General features: G+C 37.8%; 1 protein-coding gene across 1 annotated transcript; it reads right to left on the bottom strand.

The window, feature by feature from the left end:
• Nucleotides 1-341: 341 nt before the first annotated feature.
• LOC142345090 (uncharacterized) lies at nt 342-12,597 on the bottom strand. The gene is made up of 7 exons (XM_075397174.1): nt 10,911-12,597; nt 9,225-9,699; nt 8,071-8,997; nt 7,498-7,687; nt 2,415-2,812; nt 1,793-2,061; nt 342-703 (listed from the first exon to the last, which is right to left on the bottom strand). The coding sequence occupies exons 1-7, from the start codon at nt 11,773-11,775 to the stop codon at nt 477-479; spliced, it is 3,351 nt and encodes a 1,116-aa protein (XP_075253289.1). The 5' UTR covers nt 11,776-12,597; the 3' UTR covers nt 342-476.
• Nucleotides 12,598-13,307: the final 710 nt, after the last annotated feature.

Genomic DNA, 13,307 nt, shown 5'->3' with positions numbered 1-13,307 from the left:
ACCAAAAGTAGAGGTCCAAGAATGGATCCTTATGGTACACAAGTTTATCTTTATCCGCTAAGATTTTTTTTAACTATTTAAATCAACGCATTGAGTTCTTTTAACTAGGCATGAACTGAACCAGTAAGACTCAAATAATAAACCAACAAGTAGCTATTAAAAACGATAGAACGAAATCCAAAAACAAGTGCTATACTACTCATGCAAGGTATGTCACTCGAAAATGAAGACCAAAAATTTGTGCCAATGATACACACAAAAAGTTTGTTTAGTTAATAAAGTTGGTGACCTATTCATCTTCTCTTCAGCAAAAATTGGAGCCATATTCACTGTAGCCTTCAAGCTATTTAAAATCACAGTCAGCGTCAACAACGATAAAGATTTCAACGATTCAACATATCTTATTCAAATCAAACAATTTTCAAAATACTCGACTTTGTTCCAATGTTATTTTAACTTAATTGCAGAAAATCCCTTTACTGTGCTGCTAGCAGATTATGGATGCTGTTCTGCAGCTTGACTATATCTTGATCAAGAGCTTTCAAATCAGCCTGCACTTTGTCATTATTGTGGGCAAGGTGAGCGTCCAAGGACATCCCCGGTCCAATAGCACTTGAGGTGCCACAAGCCGGTGGTTGCGGTGTTGCAGTGCGTTGCTGCTGGTTTGCTGAAATAGACGCAGCTGAAGACAAACCATTCGCACCTAATAAAAAAATATTGCAAGCTCATAAGACTTCTTTACAAAAAAAATCACAGTACAAAATCATAGATACGTTTACAATAATAACCCCCCGAAATGACCAGGAAGCGGTTAAACCTTTGTGGTTTGTGTCGAAACTCTATAAGGAAGAGTTACGAAATGGCTTACGCTTTTTCATTCAATCAATGTGGTGAATACATTGTAATGTAATATAAGAGTAGTATAAGTAAATGACTAGTAGTAACACTAGGGGGGGGGGGGGGGGGTCACGCACTGTAAAAAACGACCCCCTCTAAATCGTTACATTTGGCCACTATAATTCTTCAGAAAAACCAATTCTAAAAATTTTCAAAATTTTGATTTTTCGGCCAAAAATGAGGGGGTCGTTTTTTTACAGTGCGCAACCCCCCCCCCCCCCCCTAGTACTACTACTAGTCATTTACTTATACTACTTATAAGAATAGTGAACGGCAATGAACCGACTGTAGTAGACGAAGCAAATATTGCGATTAAGGTCGCTTGCTCAACCAATTACAGCAGAATTTTTACCAAGAAGCATTGAGCATTCCAGTATATTAATTGTTTTCCTTTTTCTCCCCTATGTCAAAGCTTTTTCATCAACTTTCAATTCAATTTCGAGCCCATGCAGGAGATTAATTTCAGTTTGAAATTATAGTATGTACCCTGCACCTGTTTATGATGTTATAAAACTCATTATCAACACTTTTTAAAACGCAATCAATTAGATTAATTAGATTTACGCACAGTTGAGGCTCTCGGGTCTGTGGAACACTTTGCCTGGTCATATAAAAATTGAATTGAACTACGAACGCTTCATTAAAATGGAAATTATGCTATTTTAAAAGGCTTCCTAGCCGCAAAAAACTCAATTTTGAGATTCTTAAACCAATATCATCATCACCATTAGATGCCAAAAGGGGATGACGTTTGCGCACTTGATGAGACAAAACGAAGAAATTCAGACTAAAGCCTAGCTGGCCTTACGACCTATGTCTTCAAGCATTTGAATACAAGCCTAAGACCGCCCCTTTTATCTACTTCAATCAAATTACCACTTTTCCATTTACTGACCGGTTCCAGTTTCTCGCATCGGGTTGAACCCAGATTGCTTAGCTGAAATTGCCGTTTCGTTCCTCTTCAAATCCAATTCTGGCACATCCATTACACTCGCAGCAACAGTAATGTTTTGTTGCATACCGGCATTAGCGAACGGATTGGGCACAAAGCTAGGATTTCTGGGCGCACCTGGAGTTTCATTCAATTGCCTCATTTCTACCTCCTCAATCGATGCAGGTCCCTGCCCAGAAAGCGATTGGTTGTCCATCCCGGAATTAGCAGGGCGAGAGGAAAATTACACGGAAACTACATTTTTGCACGCATTACTCGCTAATCTTTAAGAGAAATATTGGCATCAACTACAAACTTAGTTTAACTTCTGATTTACACCTCCGATTCAACAAATCAAATGAGATCTATCATTAAAAATCATCTGTTTTATGGAATTGAATAGACCTATCCCATGTTTCTGCCATTTTTCCACAATCTTAAAATTTTGGACTTTTCTATACTCTGCTCATTACAACTTCGCGACACTGTTAGTAATCAAATTAAGATCGTTTCTTTAATGAAAAAGGATGACTTTTTTCCTAATTTTTCCTCGTCAGTGATTTCCGTGGTTCCTAATTTCTCATACCCAGTAGGAGCTCCAGAAAATTGAGGGTCGATGGCACCCGGTAAATTTACTGCTATCATTTTTCTCGGTCGTGCTTGATGTGTCAGCACCCTCATGACAGCTGCATCTGAAGTACTCTGCCCAGACTGGGAAAGTGAATCATTGATCACGACAGGGTTTGCGGACTCTGAAGTCTGTGACTGAGCACCGATCAAATCACTATTGACAAGTTTGCTTTGATTTCCGATATCACATTGAGCGAAAGAACCTTCTTCGGGAATACTTCCCATCAGTGTACCAGCTCTGTAGTCCACATGATGATATGCGGTACCTTCTCGCTGTACATAGTCTCTCGGCTTCAATGTGTTAATTTGCCCGCCAGTGGATCCTCGCGCGGTCGGTCGTGTACATTTACAGCTCTTATTATACGCAAAACACAAACAAGCGTTTCCCTTATAGTATTTGCTTCGTCCCGAAGCGACATCGTTAACACGATATAAAATATTTGCAAAAATTTTTTACACAATATTTTTTAAAACAAATTGTTGCTTGAAAAGTGGCACAAGACACACATGACTAAATCCACACAAATTTTGATTAAAAATTGAAAGATTGTAAAATATTACTTGATAGCACTGAGAACATTCTTGGGTATATACCCTCAGATTGATGATCCAAAACTCTCCAAGGGATCGTAGATATTTCTACGACACCGGATAAATATAAATTTGTGTTGTCAACTCAGACCACCTGAATGGTAGCTGTCATTGCTTGCTTAGATCTGAATGAAACCAACTCAAAGAGGAAACCTACTGACATACAAGAGCGCCGGAACAATTCATTAAAGAGCGAAGTAAAAAGTTCTCACGTTCTGCTGAGGCCCTGCCATCACCCGTCATTACAATTGATTACTTTCTTTAATCATTTTTCTTTAAATTTTCTTTTTTATCTCTTTGGAGATAAAAGCCTGAGAGCGTCCACGTTAATGAAGAAAAATCAATAGTATGACTTCCACTCGTGTTTCAAACATAGTATTATCAAAAAAATCTTAACTCAAACAACGTCATTACAACGGATTTGTCCTACAGTTGGGTTAACAACTAATAGTTTGGTTACCAAATAACGTTAACAGTTGGGTTAACAACTAATTAAAATAATTTTGGGCAATTTCGCGGGAAATTTTGAACATTTCGAAAAATCAAGCTAAAATTAAGTTCTATCAACTAAACCGTACTTTGAGCAAGAAATCCAACGGTTACAGCTTTTTAAAATTTAAAAGAAATTTGAATTCAATTCCAATTTATCTTGAGAAAGAATAAATACACACATTGAGAAAAAGGTCAGAACGACATCAACAACATACTCAAGAAAGGACCAGCAGAAAGCCTTTTAGGGCTTGTGTAAAACTGCTCTGTTGAGCCGTAAAGCAGTTAAACAAGGAAATTTTTTGAGATAACAAAAATTGAGGGTTTTAAATTAGAAAAAGCAAGGGTCTGAATAAAACGGAATTCCTATACCCCAAAGCTTAAGTATGTTGCAAAGTTGTAACACACGGTGCTCACTAGACAGGTATTTGAAGCAGCAAGGCATAAGGGGGCAAACTTGACTTATTTAGTTCAGATATATTACATATGATCCTTAACCTAAAGCTTAGAATCAATATTAATATGCCTAAATATTTTCACAATCTGTTGCATCCAGCGTTTGAACAGAGTGAAGTAGACCAGATTTCAATTTGTAACAATAAAGGCAATTAAATTTTGATCTTGTAGTTTCAACTGCTAATATATTTGCTTTCATCCAATTATTGACAGCGCTAAATTCGTCCGGAAGCCATTGGATATCTGGCTCCATATTTTTTAAAAACGGAATGTTGCTGGCAAAAAGTATTATCGCTGAAAATTTTGATAAAAAGGAAGATTAAAGATAGATTGGAAACAGGAGTAGGAAAATGACAGACCATTGCGTTGTAAAGAGTCACTACTTTTAAGTGACTCTTGAAATCGTTTACACTAACAAATAAACTACGGTCTTCAGGAAACTGCTTTCTTAAGGTACTGAATGAACACGATACCGTCAAGTCAAACCAGCGAGGGGCCTCTTTAAAAGCTTTTGACCTCTTCTAATGATTTCTAATAGGGAAACAGCCACAATTTTGCTCTTCAAGTCAGCTAGAACAAATTAAAAAATATATTGATCATCACTCAGCCACTTGAGAAACTCTAAATAGTCTCAGGTGTTAATTAAATAGTCTAAGGTAGGTGTCAACGACATGAATCTGTTTTTTCCATGTTTGTCCTTATCTTCATTTTCAAAAGATGGTTTCAATAGTACGATCAATCAAGTTGATGTTGTTATAGATCTTGATAGACGTTAATTAAAAGACGAGAACGTCTGATACAGTTAAGCTGACAAAGATTTGCAGCAAGCAAATCACTAATAAAACCTTCCGCAAATATAGCTTTTGATTTACTACTTATAATAGACAAAGAGGACTCAATATTACAAAACCATGAGTGAGGTGGATAACATGAAGATTTATATCGCTATTAAAATGAAGATCTGCTTGTTCACATCATACAGACCAACACTTAAATTCTTGCAGGCGGTGGCTTCCTTATTATTTGAGACTGAGCGTTTAACTTATATAGATGCCTACGAACCTCCTCTCTCTGACTTTTCTGTTGCTGGCGTCAAGACAAAGCTTCAATCTCATACCATAAACAACAGTCCGTGTCGCTTAGCCTGACTCACTAACAATACTTTCATTAGATTGAAATTCAAACTGATCAATGTTTACCAATAGCTTACCAAAGTTTGCCTTGAGGTCGCGCGTTTGCACAAATCAAATTAAACAGACCAGAAGATGAAATACGAGGTGCTCTGTAAATATAAATTAAAGCAACATAGAGTGGCTCATCAAACACGAAGCACAACTTTGAAATACCAAGAAAAGGTGCCGTATCAATTGGATGTCGAGAGGTCGACAAACAACTCTTTTATGCAACAGCTCAGGGATACTCAGGAACTTATTCAGTTGTGTACTTTTTGATTCTGGACTCTGACTGAATGGTCAATTTTACTATTTGGCAAATGCTTTTTATGGTCAAGATAAACCAGTAAGGGGACTTTTTTAAAGCTCTTGAACTCTTATGATTTCTAAGAGGGAAAAAGCCACAATTTTTTTTCTTCAAGTTAGCTTGAACAAATTAAAGAAAAACAAATTGATTATCACTCAGCAACTTGAGAAGCTTTTAATAGTCTGAGGTGTTAAATAAATGGTCTATGTTCGGTGTCAACTACATAGATCTGTAACTTTTATGTTTGTCCTTATCTTCATTTTTAAGTTGAGCAAATATAAGTTAAACGGGATACAAATTTTGCTTCAAACATTTATTCAAAGGAGTTGATAAATATGAACTGATCACTTGCGAGCCTTAAAGCATTATATTTTTTGTCGCGTCTAGTTGAAGATTTATTCAAAATTTTCTGATATGTTTACAAGTACGATCAATAAAGTTGATGTTGTTAACTGTTTCACGTATGGGTTGTTTTGGAAATATTGCTTTTGGTTTACTACTTATAATAGACAAAGAGGACTCAATGTTACAAAACCAAGAGTCAGGTGGACACCATGAGGATTTATATCCCCAATAAAATGAAGATCTGCATGTTCACATCATACAGATCAACACATGAATTTTTGTGTTGATCTGGGGTGCTCGCTCGCTCTCTCTCTCTCTCTCTCTCTCTCTCTCTCTCTCTCTCTCTCTCCTCTCTCTCTCTCTCTATCTCTCTCTCTCTCTTTCTCTCTCTCTCTCTCTCTCTCTCTCTCTCTTTTCAATCCATTCAGCCGTTTGACCTAAACTCTTAGTTTTAACGCGCGGCATTCACTTTTGCATCATGTTTAAATACACTGCAAAAAATCATCGATAAAAAAGACGCTCCACCAATATTCCTCTTCGAGAGACAGCACCCCAATAAAATACAATTTATTTTTATTGTAAAAATCCACGAACACCGCAATATAACTACAATCAGCTTCTAGCTGTAAAAATGATTATTTCTGATTCGTGCACTTTGATCATGGGCACTAAATGGTTGAAATTCTTTGAGTGTCATATGCTGTAAACCAGAGAAAAAAACTGATCAAAAACATTAAAGCAAAGATCAGATTATTCTTCAAATAAATTTCGGCCAAATTTTAATTTTTTTGCTGCAAAAAAGTATGTTCGGAAGTCTTGGCATCCAAATAAAAACAACCGACTAACGTCGGGCGAATTGCTCTCAAACGTCAGTAGCTAGCCACGCGGTGGGGGGGGGGGGGAGGGGGTGCACCGGGGCTGATGGGGGGCAACACTGGGTTGGGGGGGGGGGCAACAGCGCGGTGGGATGTGGAGGCAATAGTGGGGGGTGGGGGGTCAACAGGGGGGGGATGTCTCAACCTTTAAGAACCGCCCTTCACACCATAAGTATAATATAAGTCTCCAAAACAGTTTGAGCTGAAACAGAGCTGAAAGGCTCTAAGAGCACTTAATGCCCGCTGGGCGCTACCTGTTTATCCCGTTTTTGAGGACGAAAAGCCAAAAAGCGTCAGACGAAAAATCGGTCAAGCAAAAAATCGCATTAAAAAAAAGACCGACAGGACTAATATAATTGCTACAAACTTCGTTTGAGAGCAATTAACAGCGTTTAGTACTCTGAAAGGTATCTAATATACTCCGGTATCTAAAGTACTATTACGAAATACCACATTTCAGATTTGTACGGCGTGAAGAGCCGAGAAACGTGAAGGACTTGAAAATGGGAGAAACGTAAAATGTTTTCGCCATACTTTAATCTAACGTATGGAACCGACGGTAAACTGCCGCCAATTAGCTAACGATATTTTGTTCACCTATATAGCTTGCAATTCTGAATTTTCAGCATTCAAAAGACATAAAATGAAACTTTCGCAAAAATGACATACGTCCAGAAAACAAAAATCCGTGCGATAAATTGGTGAAACAAATTATTGCCACAAATATAGTTTACAAGATACTGAGCATTTAATGAATTTTTAATCTGCTATTCTTTTCATCATGAAGATAAGTGGTCATCAGTTTTTAGAGGTTAACAAAAAATTTAGTCTCCAATTTAACATTCTATCGTAAGAGAACGTGATCATTGTACACAACTTTCCTGATGCCAGCAGCTGTTTTAGTTCTTTGATACTAGCATCTCCCTGTTCATTGAAGCTCGACAACATATCATTTGCATCTCGAACAGGATTCCTGTACTTGTCAAGAGCAGTTCTGTAATTAGTTGAGCTCTCTCCCCCCGTTCAAAACATTATTTTTGAGAGCCCATCAGATCGCCGCAACATTACCACGCAACGTAAGTTTTTAAATCATCATTTCTACCTTTTTTATTGTCAGTTTTTTCGTGTGAAATTTGGGCGTTAGATTGGAGATTTTCCAAAGAGAACGTCAATCCCTATCCTTTTTTGAAAAGAATTGTTATTTGTGCGTTTGCATGTAACCTCGTGTGGCGTGATAATTCGTGAATTGAATATAATAAAGTACCAACAACAAAAAACATTGCATACTCAAATTAACACAAAAAAAAACATTTCACATTTTCTTCTCAAGTGGTGCCTAATGAAAATCTGAGGGAGAAAAGCTAAATGTTCCTTGACTTCAAATCCGGATACGCAGATGCAGCTGTAATTCCCCCAGACATGCTCCCAACATCCCCCATCGACGGAGGTATCACTACATTGTTATACATTGTATGCTTGCCCAGCAGACTTGCAGTGGCGCTTGATATATCTCCCAATGCAGAAATCGATGGCTGATAATACGGCTTCCTGTACAATGTATTACTTGTTGTCCCAAAAGATGGCAACCCATCATCACTTTGTAACGGTCGACTGTAAAGCGGCTTACTCGACACGATGGTCGGTTTATTGTACGGTATTTGCGTGCCTAAGGAACCCTGGGCTATTTGAGGGGGGCCTGTCATAATAGGAATACTTTCACCTTCTATTGGTAAATTTTTGATTGTTGTATCATCATGAACATTATGATTATTGTTACCAGTATTGTACACAACGCTCAATGGTTTAACTGGCATCTGGTATTTCATTGCGGGGTACGGGTAGCTCACTGTGCCTTCCGGTGGCCCTCCTCCGATCAGTCTGTAATTACCTAACGGAGTACTGACTATTTGGATCGTTTTCTCAGGTGCTTGCTTCGGAACTGCCATTTGAGGATCGGTAACCATGCCCGACTCTTGAGTTTCACAGTTTCTGGCGTTCACGAACGTCCCGTGGTTCTCACAGACTGCTTTGTTTGAATGCTTCTTTGGTTTGACATTTGCTGGCGGTGTTTTGGAGCGTGATCGCGACCTTGAGGAACGCACATTGACAGCTACCTGAGCGTTCATGTGCGGCTGATGATGTCGACACTCATGTTGAACTGGTGTCTTGTTTCTCGATTGCGCAACGTTGCCATTGCACTTGACCATGATATGGCTTCCAGGATTTGAAGCATCGTCATTGTTCTTAATTACAACTTGGTTCCCCGGATTCGTTTTAACGACAGTATTGACATTACCACTATTTCTTGAGAAGAAACTGTCCCCCCTCTCCCGAACAAAATTTTTGCTTTCACTAAACTATGTGATTATACTAAAATATTTTTTTAAACATTGATCAGCGTTAATGCCGTCGTGTAAAAGATGACACCCCAACAATTAAGAGTTGACCCTAGCACAATTAACCCATATTACTATTAATGAGCAAAAAGTCAATTACAGGTGTTTGTATTCCGGCGGGAAGGGGGCAGTAACCTCGACACAACTTGACAATTGCTGTCGCCCATTGATGCGGTCGAATGATTAGCTCCATCCTTGACGCAATGTTGACCATGACGCTGGTGGTTCAGTGCTTGCTGATTACACTTAACACCTGTGCGATTAGTGGGATCTTTTTCAGGATTGACAACGCTCACATTCTTGATTTGATTCCCCTTATTCTGCACAGCAGCTGGAGCAATCGTAGAAGGAGGGAAAACTCCTCTAACTTGAGGAGGGGGTACTCTAACCGGAGGCTGAAAGAAGCTTTCCTCATAATCTTCCGTTTCATACTCCTGGTCAAAGGTCTCATTTCTGCTTAATGCACGTTGAGTTTGCTTTCTTTCATTCTGGTTACGCACCATTTGGGCTTGGCTTTGCTCTGTCATTTGATACTGTTTCATTTCAGCTTTGTCAAGCTGCTCAGTTAGGCTGTGTATTTGCTGTATACAGTACATGCTTCCTTCAATTACTAAATGGTGTCGAGCTTACCCGACATTATAGTTTGGGGTACGTCGATACCACTTATGTTACCAACAAAAGTACCAAACCAACAGAATCTGATCTACCGTTTTATATATGGGGTCAAGTAACACAATTAAAATTTGCCAGCATTTGAAACAACAGATATAGCATAGTCGTACACACAATTTATATTTGGAAAATAATTTATTGACCACAAGTTTTCAAATATATTCCATACAATCTATCTGACTACCCGTAACACTTTGCTCCATTAAAGATCAAAAACATATTTCACGATCTCCGTATTGTTAAGTAACTAAGTATTCCTGAATGAGGGCTTATGAATTTTGCTGAATTTTTATGAAAGTTAGCTGGCATAATCTCATGAAGTCGATTAGTATCAACCGATCGCGTGCATCTACAGCAGATTGATTGCTTTTAACATATTTTAAGAGTGCTGGTTCCTGAAGCAGATAAAGTACGGACCTTCGAGAGCAGCGATCTCATATTGAAAACACTGGAATACATAAGGAAATTATTCACAGAACAAAATCTTAGGGACAAACTTAAGAAGCTCATATATTTGCCATTTTAAAAATATCCTTAGAGGAGTCTGCTTTCTTTCTAAAGTAGATTAACTTTAATATTTTTTCTGCAAGGGTTATTGGCAGAGCAATAGTCAATAGAAAAGATTTCATTAATATGACTCCTATAGTAGTCAACTATTTGTTTATGTGGAACATTGCTTGTTCAGTTTTTGAAGGACTGATTCAATACGACTATAAAACTTATATTAATCTCCAGAAATAGAGCAAGCTATTTACAGAACGCGCTAACCTCTATATCAGTCATTTAACTAATAAATGACTTCTGAAATTTTTCATTTGAAGCTTGTTGATTTGAAAATTTGATTGAACGGTTTTCGTGGTTAATAACAAATTTATTAGCATTTAACCAGGAGCTCAGATGGAGCAGATCGTTTCCAATTTTGGTTTCTTTGCACTCAACAGCTGTTAAATTTGTGTCATCGGCAAAAATATATTTACATAGTTGAGGCAAAATTATAACTTATTGACATCAGTTAGCATCACAAAAACTTGCAAATGAACTTAAAAAAGGCGCAAAGCTTTAAAACATGCTCACTCCAAAAAATGTGGTTGGTTGTTGTCAATTGATCTATAACGCTCAATTTACGTTTTCAAACTATAAACCATCCACCCATTCTAGTCAAGCGCGAGAAAGGAAGCACGTTTCCACTTCCCTTATTCGCATCATTGATCAACCTCTGTTGTTTGTTAATAAAATCTTTCAAGCCTTTAATTTGATCATCTTTTGCTACTGATTCACGCTCCGCCGCGTTTAACTTAGTCTTCTGTCTCTGTACTTCAGCTAGTGCAACCTCTATCTCAGCTCGAATGCTTTTCAACTCATCGTTAAAATTCTTGGAACACTCGTGCAAATGTTTCTTTTGATCGCCTATTTGTTTCTCCAGTTGGTTAATTTCACCATTCAATCGCTCACAATCACCTTCCAAAATATGCTTTGAAGCTTTCAATTTATTGATTAAAATCTTTTCGCTGCTTGATTGCTCCTTGTGGGTTTCCTTTAGTGCCAGAATTTCCCGTTTTTTCGATTCCATCATTTCTTTATGCAATATTTCCATTTGTTCCATTTCTTGGGCCAATTTTTGAATTTCACGTTTGAGGTCTTCATTCTGTTTCTGTAACGGGCCCACTGAAAACTTGATCTCATTGTCAAACATCTTTTTGTCCACAATCGTCGGCAACATAGATACTGCATCTTCTAACTCCTGCAAAAATTGTTGCAGTTCAACGTCACATCGTCTCTGTGCAATCATTTTGACGTCATGGAACATATCAGAAACAGTCTGTAAATGGCTATTGACAGCGTTCATTTTCCTCCCTTGGTTCTGGTGAGCTCCAAATATATCATACTTGCTACCACTGCTATTCTGGCTTTCTCTATCGCGCGTTTTTTGAAGCAAACTTTCACGTGGGGAGCACGCAGCATCAATTTTATATGCCCTAGCTGCTGCCTTTTGGTCCCCGTAGCTATTGGCCATCTTTGATGACGACCCCGCTTTTCCTTTCCCTTTTCCAGCAACCTTTCCATCTTTGCTGTTGGCGGATCTTTTCTGTTAGTTTTTAGTAAATGCATATTTCTCAAATATCTACATATATGTTTCAGTATTCTTAAACACATAAAAGGGGGAGAGAGTGCAAATGCATGGGGGGCTATAACAGATAAGATCCCTGTTAGCGTCACTTAATTCGGAAAACTTGTCCAAGGCCTGTTTGAGGAGCAAACTAGCGGTGCTTGAATCTCCGCCTGCCTGTGTTGAGGTCGATGACGTCACATTAAGCGCACTTCGGATTAGTTTAAGCTTTTGGACAGGAGGAAGAGTTTCGTCCGCTTCCAGAGTCTTGAGAAAATTAATAATTGATTGCTCGTCCATTGTCTAATTTCATGTAATACATGTACTATCAAAGCCCTCAAGGTATTTCATATAAATAAGCATGCATGTAAAGTTCCCTGAAAATTTAAAGTTGATACTTTTAGAGTTGTATTTTATCTGATGTAGATATTAAGATTCTTTTCAAAAAACATTTTTTAATGTCTATCTCAGAACCTCGAAAAACTTTCCACTTCCTATGTGAGCAAAACTTTAGCCCTTTAAGCTGTTTAGGCTTCAGTTTTACAAAGAGCAGGGCAAATATTGACAAAAACGTTTTCGAATTTTGTCGCTCGTGCTTGCCGTCATTCTGTACATTTTTGATCCCATCTATTGTAGATTTCAAACAAATAGGTTAAATATCGTCTGCGCGCATATCTCAACCCAACTTTGAAAAACTTTTAGAAAAGATAGAAACTTACGGTAAATACAGTCGTGGATAAATTCAACACAGCTTTGGATGAAAAATATAACAAATTAATTATCAAAAACATTCCTACACTGGTTAAGTTGACAATTTTGTCTGCGCCTTCCACAGTCCATTTGACAGCATCGTATCTTTCATTTTTCGTGAAGTATATTTCCGAAACGTTCAAATTCGTTCATCATCTTCGTGCTTGGTCTAGATGAAAAAACGTCAATTTTTCTTGCATCAGTGAGTTTCGACACAGGATAAAGTGCAAAAGACGAGTTTCTAGAAAAATAAACTCATCAAAAAAGTTCGAGTAACCTTTGTTTTTGAGTTTAAAATGTGATTATCAAAGCTTTACTTCTTTCTGTTTTTATTTTTCTTCGGATAGGCTAAGTTTCCAAGATGAGTGGGATTGCCCCAGAAAAGCTGTAAATTGTAAGTTACATCTTAATACAGGTGCCTGTTTTTCTCAACCTGAGAAGTAAATATTAGCCATTTATTCAAACTGGCATTGATTAACAGTTCAGCATGTTTCTGATGACCAAAAATCAAAATGGCCAGATTAACAAACGATCCAGCAGAAACGCTTCAAACCAAAACCGCAATAACAAGCTCCCAATATTTTGTTGGCTCCCTCAAATAAAACAGGGTGTCCTCAACTAACTTCTTCTTTCTGATTTTAATTGAATCGAGCCAATTCAGGTATGCAAGCAAAAATTTGTTGAGGTAT

The sequence above is a fragment of the Convolutriloba macropyga genome, chromosome 8 (genome assembly GCF_964194025.1).
Source record: "Convolutriloba macropyga chromosome 8, txConMacr16.3, whole genome shotgun sequence".
Taxonomy (NCBI): domain Eukaryota; kingdom Metazoa; phylum Xenacoelomorpha; order Acoela; family Convolutidae; genus Convolutriloba; species Convolutriloba macropyga.
Note: the sequence above shows the minus strand (reverse complement) of the source record. Positions and strands in the feature narration are given on the sequence as shown.